The sequence below is a fragment of the Pogoniulus pusillus genome, chromosome Z, assembly GCF_015220805.1.
Source record: "Pogoniulus pusillus isolate bPogPus1 chromosome Z, bPogPus1.pri, whole genome shotgun sequence".
Lineage (NCBI taxonomy): Eukaryota > Metazoa > Chordata > Aves > Piciformes > Lybiidae > Pogoniulus > Pogoniulus pusillus.
Genome location: NC_087309.1, coordinates 36,225,371 through 36,238,471, shown reverse-complemented (window position 1 = coordinate 36,238,471; position 13,101 = coordinate 36,225,371). Strand labels below are relative to the sequence as shown.

At 38.1% G+C, this 13,101-nt stretch overlaps 1 protein-coding gene across 6 annotated transcripts in view; it reads left to right on the top strand.

The window, feature by feature from the left end:
* MEF2C (myocyte enhancer factor 2C) overlaps positions 1-13,101 on the top strand; it is a 131,724-nt gene that overhangs the window by 95,047 nt on the left and 23,576 nt on the right. For all 6 annotated transcript variants that reach the window (XM_064140602.1, XM_064140600.1, XM_064140601.1 and 3 more), the window contains exons 5-6: positions 1,065-1,251; positions 2,414-2,461. In XM_064140602.1, coding sequence (XP_063996672.1) covers positions 1,065-1,251; positions 2,414-2,461 — 235 coding nt within the window. The remainder of the gene's footprint in view (positions 1-1,064; positions 1,252-2,413; positions 2,462-13,101) is intronic.

The window sequence follows — 13,101 nt, the reverse complement described above, 5'->3', positions numbered from 1 at the left end:
CAAGCTCGTAAGATTTTTAAATAGCAGATTCAGGGGTACTTAATTTGAATACTTACAGTGTTGTCAGGTAATTCTGAAAAACTTTTCTTTCCAGTCACAAAGGCAAGAAATTTTATTATTTTTAAAACAAATAAATTAAACATGGACTTCTAACGTATTTGAATGCCACCAGAGTCATAAACTGTAGAGAAATTGAGCCAATTGCCATCCAAGAAAACCCCAAGCAACAAACCCACCAAGCCAATAAGAAAAACTGAGATGGGGTTTCTTAGAGCATAAGGACAATCAGGTACTGCATCTCCTCACACCCTCTGTCAAAGTGGTCCATGGTTTGATTCTTCTGTGAAAAGGATTGTTGCAATGGTACCAATACTCTCATGAGAGTATGAAAGCAGCATACACCACTAAGCACCATTAATCCTAAAAAAAAAAGAAAAACCAAACAACAAACTAAAAACCCCACACGAGTACTCAGACATGGATGCATACTTAAAGTTCTTGTATCTACAACCTGCCCCTGAGTAGAACTTTGTTTCTTTTAAGCCCCTGCAAGTTAAGAGAGAAACTTAAAAGTACTTTACTGTATTGGTGCCTTTAACATGATTTGGGATCATTCTGGTTGTGAAAGCAACATAAGCTGAAATCAAAGCTTTCCCTTTTGCATTCCACCCTTTCTAATTTTTTTCCACATGATGAAGTCATATTCATGTACCTTTGATCTTGTGGTCATCTGTGATGCTAGATTAGAATATCACAAGTAAACAATTACGACTCTACAGAATGAAACAAAAATAAAATTAAGCCTCATTAAAGAAGAAGAATCTTTCAAGTACTTACAAAGTAGATGTACCAACTGCATTAAAGGAAGACAGAATCATGACTTGAAAAAACGTATTTAAAAGCTTTACTCTTTGGAAACACTTGACTCTTGGGGGACAGAAGCAAGTGTAAATATTTTAACCACCAACTACACGACATTTGAACTAAATACAGAGTAACTGTGCTTGAAGGCTGTTGTGCTTCTGTACTATTCTTGTCTTTGTTTCACTTTTTTGCTTGTACAGGCTGTTCCACCACCAAACTTTGAGATGCCAGTTTCTATCCCAGTGTCCAACCACAACAGTTTGGTATACAGTAACCCAGTCAGCTCCCTGGGTAACCCCAACCTTTTGCCACTGGCTCATCCTTCTTTGCAAAGAAATAGCATGTCTCCTGGCGTGACACATCGGCCTCCAAGTGCGGGTAACACAGGTAGGCTCTGTTCCATCCCATCTCATCTCTTTAAATGGTATTTTATCAGCTGCTTGTGTGCCCTGGGTCTTTGTAAACTGTACTCTGAGAGACAAGAACTCTGTTTTTACCAGTCATAACAATTTGTCCAGAACTACTGTGTTGAAAAATGAAAAGCTGGGCCAAAGGGTTTTCTATTCCTAATTTAGAAAATTGGAGAGAGGGGGGAAAAAAAAAAAAAAAAAAAAAAAAAACAACACAAAGCAAAACCAAAAAAACCCAAACCAAACCCAGTTCTAGAAAAAGCTGCCTATTGATTAAGGTTAAAGGAAATCAATGAAGGATAAAAGGGCAGACAATTTTCTGTTTCATAAAAAGGCAGCTTGTCTGCTTAATTCATGCAAGAACTCACCAGAAAGCTACAGGGGACATGGGGAAAAACATAGCCAATATAAACAAACTGAAGCAAGTAAAATAGGGCACCTATTACTTAAATCATCAGTCTGGAGGCTAAATGCAGAATTTATTATTGTTTATGCATTCGCAGATTCCTTGATGCGTAAATGTTAGCTAAGCTCTGAACTTGAGTGCCTTGTATAACAGGAGGCTCGGCTTTGGTCTGGTGATGATGAGGGCTCACCTCTGAATAGGATAAATGGGGATTAAGTTCATTCAATCTGTCTGGCTGAAACAACATCAAGATCCTTAAGTATTACCAGGTTCAAAGAACCATTTGAGGTCCTCAAGTGCAGAGAAGTTTTAAAAGTCCTTAATGTCTGTGGAAGGTTGGGGAAAGTAAAATTAAAAACTTTGTAAACATATATTATAGCTTCTGAGCATACTCATCCAGGAACTTGTCAGTGCGTTCCTCCCGGCCCTATGTGGGAGCCTTTGCTTTTCTGAATAGTACTGAACTAAAGACGGTTTTCAAATGAAGGCCTAGTACACATAACTTTCAAATATAACTGATTTTTCATATTGGCCTTGGAAGGCAGATGCCTTGTGCAGGTAACATTAAATATGAGAATTGTATGGCTATGGCTCCAACCCAGTGCTGGTTGAAGCTGGAGGAAACCAGTAGTGGGCACTGGCACAGGCAGTTTGAAGTTGGAGAAAATGTCTTGACTGTTTGCCTGTTATAATTCCTTGTTCTCACTTCTACTATTTCATTTCAACCCCTTAGGTGGCCTGATGGGTGGAGACCTCACAACCGGTGCAGGCACCAGTGCAGGTAAAGAAAAAAAGAATTTGTATTTATTTTTCTAAGTGAACAAAGGGCTTCCTTCAAAGACTGAGTCCTAAAATAGCTCCATATTGGAGGTGGGATACTAGGAAGTGATCTGCATCAGTTTATTTCCCCTAGCTGGGTGGTGGGGAGTTGATATTTGTGCTTCTCTTACAGGTATAAAGAGGCTTGTTTTCAGCAATGTAAAAAATCTTGCACCTCAACAAATTCCACAGATAGAAATGGTTTACTTCACAGTAGCCTTTCTTTAAATACTTTGCATTTACAGTCCACTGCATAGCCATGATCAGACAAATCTCCTGTTGAGGCGAGTGTCACAAACTTCAACCCTTTTCAAGTCACAGGGATGGGGTTTTTTCCACCTACTTCAGAGGAACTGAGATTTCGTTTTGTGAATTTAAGCTTGAGTAAAGATTTCAATATTGAATCGCTCATTAAACTACAATCTAGTGAGCACAGATTTCATTTCAGTCCCTTGCTCTAAGACCACTGGTAGTCAGCGAAATCTGTTAACATTTACTTAAATAATCAGTAATTAACTTAAACTTGGTTTTATGTATTTGCTTAAGTGCTTCAGTACACATCAGGGAAAGGATTTTCAAAATGCCCATGCAGAGAAAAGAGATTAGTTCCTTTAGTCCTGCTCCCACAGAACTACTGAGAACTGTACCTGGTCAGGTCTGTGTTATCAAGGCAATGTTGTCAGAGTAGTCCCCTTTGCTCAGTGAACTCAGTGGTTTGTTAGCAATGTCAGCAATGTTGCATTACTACAAATATGGATTACAAAAGACAATGGCAAGATTACTGTTTCAATTTGAGAAGTAAACACATATGTTCGAAGAAAATAAGCTGAGTGGTAAAACATGGAGCACATCCAATTTCACTGCGTTAAGTGCTCTCAAAGGAGTCTATGGAAAAATGGTTGGAAGATCCATTTTATGCACTATAAAATCAAGGCTGATACAGATGCCAGGTCTGGCATTGTCTCACAAAACTAAAGAAATTCTGGATATAGTGATATTTTCTTTCTTGGCTTTTCTCAGCATGTGCTAGACCACCCCCCACTTTTATCTTCACACGTAGATGAGTCACAGATGTTTGTGTGATGCTTTCTTAGTAAAATGGGAACTGCACAGTATTGTATCAGGAAAGGCATTTCGAACGCATGCTGAAGCTCTGAGGGGTCATTTTGTAATAGTTTAGGAGCAGGGAAGGCAGACCACAGGAACTTAGCCATTAGTCTCCTTTGTTCTCCAGAAAAGAAAGCATGGTTGAAAATTACAGTTTTGCTAATTACCTTTTGTTAGCCTGCGAAGCACAGCCAAAGAAAGATTCATTCTGGCCATGTTGGCATTTCATCTCCTTTTAACCTCACGCACAAAAGAAACTTCAGGAGCGGCTGCAGAGAGACTGGGATAGGAAGCTGATTGCCTTATTATGGGGCTCCCTCTCCTGGCTCATTAAGAAATAATCACTGCCTCTTTCCTGCTTTCCTTCTTCCTCTAAAAAGACGACGAGAAGCGTTTAGTAAAGGCAATGTTTTCTTTTATGAGGAGCACAGGCTAAAATGAAAGTTCCCCTGCACATGCAGTTGACTTAACAAACCTTTTCCTTAATAAAATATGTGTATCATTATGACATTTGAAAATTTATGGGATTTGGAGTTGGTTTGGGTTGAGGCTTTTATGCCTTTTATCCCCCCCTTGGAAATGTATTTAAAACATATATAAGCACAGAAGAGAGATACGTTGATTACTTACGAATTAAGACTGTATTTCCTACACGTGGTGTGATGCATTAAGCTCTCAAGCTCTGTAGCTTTGGAGTAGACAATTGATTTGAGGGGTATATATATGAGGGGCATTGCTAGGAATGCATTATAAATATTTAATCATATGAATAGCTTTTGTTCTTTATCTGGCAATAAGAGCCTTAAACACCATTAAAGAAGGGGTTTCGAAATCTCTTATATGCAGAGCAGGGGGAAGAATTTGATACAGGGCTGAAGGAAGATGAAAAGGTCACCACAGGGTTGAATCCTATGTCTTAGTTGCATCATTCAACAATGCCACTCTTTTGGACAGTCCTCTTTCTTTAGGGTGCAGAAGAATAAACATCAAAAGTTCTCTTTGTTCATCATTCTTCACAAGAGACAGAGACCTCTGTGTTTTCTACTGTTTGGCATCTTGGAAGCTGGTAGCATGACTGTGTGGTTTAATCTGTTGGGGTTCATATTTCTGGCCAAATTAGAACATTATGAATTTGCATTTTTCTGCAATGTCCAGAAATAGCATATATTCAAAATAGCATACTCCAAGAAGAAGAGTCTAAAGAGTTTCATTTCTGCCATTAACACCAGGCCTCAGTTCCTGCACTACTTTAACAAATTACATTATAACAAATTGCATTACAACTGCAATATTAGACATGGAAAAGATTAGTGTTTTGAGAAGTATGTTATTTTGTTGGTTTGGATTATTTCAAGTAATAACCCTGAAATCATCCACAATTTACCTTGGGAGTCAACCCAAGACATAAATAGAACTTTAAAAAGCTGACTACTTCTTTATTATCCTGCGCAACTAAATACCATCAGTGGTATTTTTAAGCTAAACCAAGGTTATCTCAGATTTGTTAAAGTAAATTTGCTCTTAGCCAAGCACTGATTGAATAGTTTCTATCATGTGATAGTAGCGACTGCCAACAAAACTAGAGTGAACTTCACATTTAGAATAGTTGCTAAATTATAAATGCAGCAATGTCTTTGGCACTGTTTTCTCAAACCAGAAGTTTCTGACTGAAAAAAAGAACTTCTGAACGAAAATTTTGGGCCCAAATTGGTACACTCTAAAACCATTCTAAGCTTACCCCACTAACTAATGTGAAGTGACATGTTATTTGTTTATCTAATAGCCTATGTGAAGTTCTTTTGATTTTTAGGGAGCATAGTCACCGATAAAACCACTTAAGAGTAACATGACCATAAATAAATAATGTCTATGAAGTTCTACTACTCTAAATTATCTGAATTCAGGTTTTATCCAGTGGCTCAATATTTATGTTGAAAGCTTGATGAAAGATGAAATAATATTTCATCTGGACTTTAAGCATTTTATTTTCCCTACTGAGTTACATTTTCATATTGAGTTACATTTTTCTTTTTTATATGGTTTTCGGATTATGAGATTTCATATTTTACAATTAAACTTTGTCTTGAATAGAATAAGTCCATCTAAATCAACACAATTTATTTATGTTTTGAACCATTATAAATAATAAAATCTTAAATCTAGGATGAGAATAATAAAAAAAATACTGCCATTAATTGTTTATTCATTTTATTCTTTTCACTATTTTATTTCTGTATTGCTCCCATCTTGACATTAATATTAAATTGAAAGAGCAGTTTGTTCAAAAATGCTTGGGACTGTACGAATGCTGTCAGGGAGACTTAGTGATTGTTCTCTTTAAACCAAACATTCTCGAACTACCTTTAAACCTGTTCTTTAAAATCATTAGAAACTGAGATCTGTAGTGCATTTTCAGAAATTCATCCCCTGTCTTTTAGTAACTGAATCTAATATTTACCTATAAATCAGCAGCTACCCAGTCCTTCTGGAAATTATTCACAAGCCGATGGTTGCTTTCTCATCTTCTGATGGCTCAGGTCACAGATCTGCCAGCCAATGTCATAATTTGCCAGTGCTTTCCTTCTCTTTTCACTGTGGGTGAAGAGGTTATATAGTCTACTAGTATTTCAATCCTCACAGGAATATATGTAGTAGTGGGAGTGGGAGTTTAATTCATAAACCCTCAGGGCAGAGGCAATCTGGATTGTATCTTCTCAAAACAATGATTACTAAAAAGAAACAATCTGCCCAAAGAAGCCTTCAAGCAGTACCAAAAATAAGCAAGAGTTTCAAAAGCACCTGGTTACATTAGTGTATTTTGAAACTATAAATATAAATAAGCAAACTACTACCAAAACAAAAAAAAAGAAACATTAAAAAATGGTGAGGTTACATAAATATTCTCCACTGTGCCCTGAAATCAAGCTTGACGTAGTCAGGAGAGGATAATTTGCAGACTACAAGCGTGGAATATGTTAAATACACAAGTAAGCTGAGGACAGTGATTCCCATTTGAAACGTTCCATCCAGATTCATTCCCAGATGAACCACACTTTGTGGGCAACCTGGTAAGACTGTGTTGGCCAGGGAGAGCATGGTAAGTCGTTGCCCTTCCCTTCTTACTTGATGAACCCAGTTGCCCACAGACCTCTGATCCAAAGATTGGGCAAGATGCGGTACAAAAGTATAGTAAACAATAGTTCCTGCTCAAGGAAGTTTACAGTCCAAAATAAAGAAGATGCAGTCAGTCATTCATAACAGAGTCTGTAATTCAACAGTGCCAAATCAAAACAATGTGAGTTCACAAATTGGCAGATTGACTTGAAACCATGGAGGGCAATAAGAAATGAAAAGCATAATAACTATCCTTTTCTCTTTTTCCACTCGTATTATATCAAGAGCGTGCCAAGTTTTTCTCCAACTGAGAAGGTTATATACTCTTTTTTACAGTTTTTAAAGGAAAGTCCCTATAGGTAGGAGATTTGTTATAGAGCAGTATGACACTAGAACTTGTTTGACAGCTACAATACATAGTATGAAGGAAGTAGTCTAACAGTATATGAATTTCATATCTGTATAAACAGTCAATACAAGCCTTGTCTAAAATGAAGCCCTACTAGTCATTCTGGGCAGAGGCCAAAGGATTGACGTTTAACAAAGCCAAATGCTGGGTCCTCCATTTGGGTCACACCATCCCCATGCAACACTACAGGCTTAGTGCAGAGTGGCCGGAAAACTGCCTGACAGAAAAAGACCTGTGCATGCTGGTTGACAGCCAGATGAACATGAACCAGCAGTGTGCCTAGGTGGCTGAGAAGGCCAACAGCATCCTGCCTCACAGCAGGAATAGCATGGCACAGGGAAATGGTCATGCCCCTGTACTCATAGCCTGTGAGGCCACCCCTCAAATACTGCATACAGTTTGGGATCTCTTACTGAAAGAAGGACATGAAGGTTCTAGAGCATGTCCAGGGAAGGGCAACAAAGCTGGTAAAGGGTCTGGAGAACAAATCTTCTAAGGAACAAATCTTCTAAGGAATCTGAGAGAACTAGGTTCTTTAGTCTGGAGAAAAGGAGGCTGAGAGGACACTTTCTTAATGTTTACAAGCCTGAAATTGTAGTGAGATGAGCGATGATCTCTTCTCCCAAGTTGCAAGCAATAGTAAAGAGGAAGTGGCATCAAGTTTCACTAGGGAATGTTTAGGTTGGACATTATGAAAAATTTCTTCCCTAAAAAAGTTGTCAAGCTCAGGGGAAGTAGTGGAGTCATCAGCCCTGGAGGGATTAATAAAACATGTAAATGTGGTGCTGAGGGACATGGTTTAGTGGTGACCTCGCAATGCTGGGTTAGTGGTCAGATTTGATGATCTTAAAGGTCTCTTTACAACAGCTCCACAATTCTGTTGTTCTCTTTCTGCCTTAAGCCACTGACACATCTTATACAGCTTACTTCGAATAAATGAAAATCACATCACAGAAACTTTGAGGATAAGTTTTAAAGGTGTAATATTAAAAAAAAAAAAAAAAACTTGACTGAGTGTCATATGCAAAGGTTGGAGGCATGTATTTTCAGCTAGCTCATGTGGCCTCTTGCTGATGAAGATATTCCTGTAGACCTCAATGAAATTCTGTGAAAATTTGGCCTTTGCTTGATTTTCATCAGTTGTGTAAGTGTTGACTTAGTAATTTATTTAGTTATTCTCTGTCTCATCATCTCTCTAATCAACAGTGTCTCAATATTTGTATTTATAAAAAGACAGCTTGAAAGGATTGAAAGGGAGAAAGCCCTAAGTTCACATGTAATGAACAATTAAGTGAATCATACAAAATGTGGTTCCTTGTAAGTGGGATTTTAAAGACAGGCGTGATTGACTTCTTTCTCTTTATGACAAGCAGTTTCAAATGTTCCTCAAGAATAATCTGGATTCTTTAGATAATATTCTTTTCCTAGTGAAGTGTAGGGGAATTTTATGCTTTACTTCAGCGAGACAGGGATTTCACTGTTTTGTGGGTTGGGCGGGGGGGGGGGGGGTTTGTCTGCGTTCTTGTTCATTAAGGCACCACACTTCCTTCTGTTGCATGCTGCAATACATATTCTTCTTTAAAGTCAGAAAACACATGAAGGCATCATAAATTTACAAATAACTGGACTTAATGCCTGTCCTGAATCCTGAAAGAGACACTTGATGCCTGCTAGATTTGGAATGCTCTGAGAAAGCAAGCAAGAAATGCTTTTAAACTTGAAGCTGGGACTGCAGCCAGGAAGCTTCTGGCAGTCTTAAGTTAATGTGGCCCTTTAAGTTTTAAGATGATTTCCCCAATTAAGATATTCAAGACATAAATGCCATTTGTTTTCCAAATCTCTTACAAGTTGATTTTATTGTTGAAGCAGTCTCCCAGAAATAAAAGCCAGCACAGACAGGGATGGGTTAGTTACTTTGCATCTGCCTAAATTTCAAAACCAATCTAAGCAGCTTTTTCTATGACAAAACACTCTTCTCTTCTCTGCATATCTGTTCTAATAACATGGGCACATCAGAAATACATGTATCACTTGTGTTTAGTAGATGTAGTCCTGAAACTTTCCTGACACCGGATTTTAAATGATACAATCTTCATGTTCCATAACTGTGCATTTAGCAAAAATCAACAACATAGCTACATGTTTATGAAAATGTGGGGAAGCAAGAAAATATATTTTCAAATAATGATTTCAGTTTCTACTTGGAATTACTTCTTGTCTTGAAATATTTCTCATTTTTAATAAAAATAAGGCATTTTTCCTGAAGTAGATTTCAAGAACCCAAAAAAAAAATAAATATAATTTCTTAAAAGCACATGGTTTGTCAAAGACACTTACTCAGATAGAGAGAGATATAAGTCCTTTATTCTTCCCAGGGTCATATCTTTATTTTATATATCTTGTATTTTTCAGTAATGGAGTTTTCTCTCTGACAGAAGTGTTTTTTTTTTTTTTTTCCTTGTGTCTCTAGAACAGCACATTAAAAAAAAAAAGAATTAAAAAATACTCTTAAATTTTTGCATAAACAGAACTAGAATGGAGAATATTTTCAGCTAGTATACAAAATAAAGGAAGCTGCACGCGTGATCCTAATATGCATTATTTAATTGTTTTCCTGGAATAAAAATTAAATCATAAGCAGCTAGCTAAGTCCTGGAAACATATTTTGGTGAGGGGATTATCTCAGATGAGTAAAGATGAGTGGAAGGGGTCAAGACTGTGCCACTTACTGCAAGATTTTCAGAAAAGCTGTTGTACAAGATTTTTCAGATGAGCATCATTGAAAAGAACACTTGATTTTTAACGATGACCTCTCCTGTTAGACAAAACCTTAGTGTGGAAGAGGACTGCATTTCTAGTGCATGGATTGACCCTTGTAAATGTGAGCAGAGAGTGAAGGAGGAGCACTACACATGGTCAGGGGAATCACACTGAGCCTGCTTCTCATGGTAGCTGCTACAAGGGCAAGGGCAGGGACAGAGTGGGAGGTTTTTTCCATCGTAAGACAATTTTAAGTGACTCTCTGAGCCCTGACATTCTGTTTGGACCTCAAAAACTCAGAGCTTTCAGGAATACAGTGTTCATCAGGAATATAGTCCTTATGTTCACTGTGCAGTGTGCCATGTGTTTGAACTGCAGATGTGTGATAATTATCCAGCGCAAAACTGAAGACCATTGTATGATTTTCTTAGGGGATCACTCTCAATAATTACAACTTAGTTACTGTGCTGATTATGTGAAATGTCAAACCAAACATGATAACTTGAAATATATGGGTTCTGAGATGAGCATAGCTATTGATAAATAACCCTGTTAGAAAAAAAAAATATGTTGTGGAAGTAAATGAATCATCACAATTAGAAGTTAAGATTTAGGAAAGATATTGTTTCTGCATTAAAGCTGCATGTTCTGAGATTCCTGAAATGAAGTACCATTAAAGAATTACCAAAGCGCTATAATGAGACAATATAAGAATATAACCATATGGATAATAGTAACTGTACTATAAAATTAAACACTCATAAACAAGGCCTGGACTTACATCTTCTATTACTCCCATGCTGAGCTAAAATGAGGGGAATAAGGTTGATTATCCTGGAGGAAGGAAGAGCACTCCCACTTGTGGCAGTGTATATTTTGTGGCAGACCCTCACTGTGTCATATCCCTGTTCAAAAGGTTGTCCAGGGATGTGCTGGAATGTCTGCCTGCAACTTGGAAAACTTAACTGCAGTAGAAGAGTTTTGAAGGTTTTCTCAGAGTTCCTCATATAGGTAACCACAGCCTAAGTCTGCAGCCAGTTAGGTGCCACATTTATGCTTATTTTGTTAAGATATGAACTCCTAGACTGAAGTGGGAGAATACTTAATGCAAAAACTACTTTATAAACATTTAAATACAGATCTTATTATAGCAACAAAACTTAACCACAGTGCTGGTGATCGTGTTAGTTTGCCGTGTACTTAGTTACACACTTGACTCAGCAGTCAAGTATTTGCATGAAGTGTAATGGTCTGTGATACACAGGTCAGGTTTCTGTTCTTGTGGCCTTTCATTTTACGTCTAAATAAACTCATCTACTTCTCCACTGGGCTGAAAAAATGTCTCATATTTCTACCCTCCTAAATTCATGGAATGTCCTTAAATTTCCAGAAATGTATTTTGTAATGTGATCCATGTTGTTAAGTGGCCAAAGAGCTGCTTCTCTACTTTGAGCTTCTGCCTGAGACACGTCATCTCTTTCCTAAAGGAAGTCTGAGTCCATCTGCTACAGTACAGCACACAAGTGTCCTTTTTCAGCAAGAGTTGTGTGCACCTGCAGATACTCTGCAAAGGGCAGATGGTAAGGATGTTCCAAATTTTATATGGCACTAGCCCAAGGGTTAGAAATCACTTTGACTACTTCATCCATGTGAACTGTTCTTTAAGGTTGCTTGCCATACTCAGCAAGATTTGAAGAGGAGGAACTGGACTTAAGTTCTTCCATGATGAGGAACATGCCATCATGACACACTTGACTCAGGATATAGCAGGGGTTCCTGGAGTTGGCAGGGCAGGGAGGTGGCAGGGCAGGGCTTCACATCCAGAACTCATCCCACTGCCCCAGCCAGGGAGCATGGGTCTAAGAGGGGCAGCTGGGGCACACCCAAACCCAAACATCAGTCTTAATGGGGATGAGGATGGCCCAGGACACCAGCCCACATGTGAGCATCTGAATCAGGACAGTTAATCTAAACACAAGATTTAGCAGTAAAACACATACTGCCTCAGTATGTAACCTAAATACTTGAACCAGCCCAAGAACATTGCAGCACTGAAATATGTGAGCCACACTACGGAGAAATCACTTTCTTCATAGTATACCCATAACCATGCACACAGTTTTCCTTGGGAAATTTGATGAGTCTATTTGCCTGTGCTACAGTGGAAGCCACGGGGATTTGCCTGGTTTCCCAAGTGAGGTTTCACTAACACCAAGAATCATGAAATGAGATGCACAGTGAAACTTTCAGCTTTGTGCAGTCCCAATGCAGGTGGCTTTCCATGTGCAACTAAATTGCCTGCAGTATTAGCAGTATTCTTCTGATTCACAAATCTTGTTTTTCTTTCCGATACAGGGCAACTGTATTGCTACTAAACCCCCTTTTTACTTCTTTAGACTTCAAAAACCAAGAATTTCCCATTAGGAGTTACACACACTGATTGTCAAGAATAAATGATTTAGATACCAGGATACCAGCTTCATTTTGGAGTCATTTCTTGTTGGAGTCTCTATATTTTTACATACATCATATCTTAGTGCTTGGTTTCTAAAACTGCAACAAAGATTTGTTGAGGTAGCTTGCTTCTCATTCTCTTCCCCTTCTTCCAAATATCTATGTGTTCACAGCACTTGAACCTTGTTTCAGTGCAAAAAGCAGCTGATGTTTCACAAGAGGTTTGAGAATTCTTCACACAAAGGCACTAGGTCTAATAACACACCACATCTGTGTGAGCCGACACCCAGTAATTCAGTAATGAAGGTCCACCAGTGTAACATTGTGGGAATGGGGAAATACTTTAATAGAAAGATTTTCATGCTTCTAGGGGAGCATATCTGCAGATTGGTTTCCTTTTACCGTTGCAGTTAATAGACGTCATGACTAGCATGCAACGTGTGAGTTAAGAACTATCAGTTACCTACTTTTGAAAGATTGCTCAGGTATACAGCATCCCATACAGCTTGCTGGCATTAGTGCTATATTATTGATATTGGTTTTGTCTGGATGGTAAACCATATCCTGTTCCAACAGTACTTATGCACTGACACAACCAAATTTATACATAAGGTATAACAGAGAAAAGGCATCCTTTTGTTGCCTTTTAGTTGCTACTGAGAACAGTTACCATTCCTCCAGAGAGTGGGAATATGAACTGAGCATAGACTGCAAAACTGGGTGTAAATTTAGCGAAATGTCTCTTAGTGCATTGACTA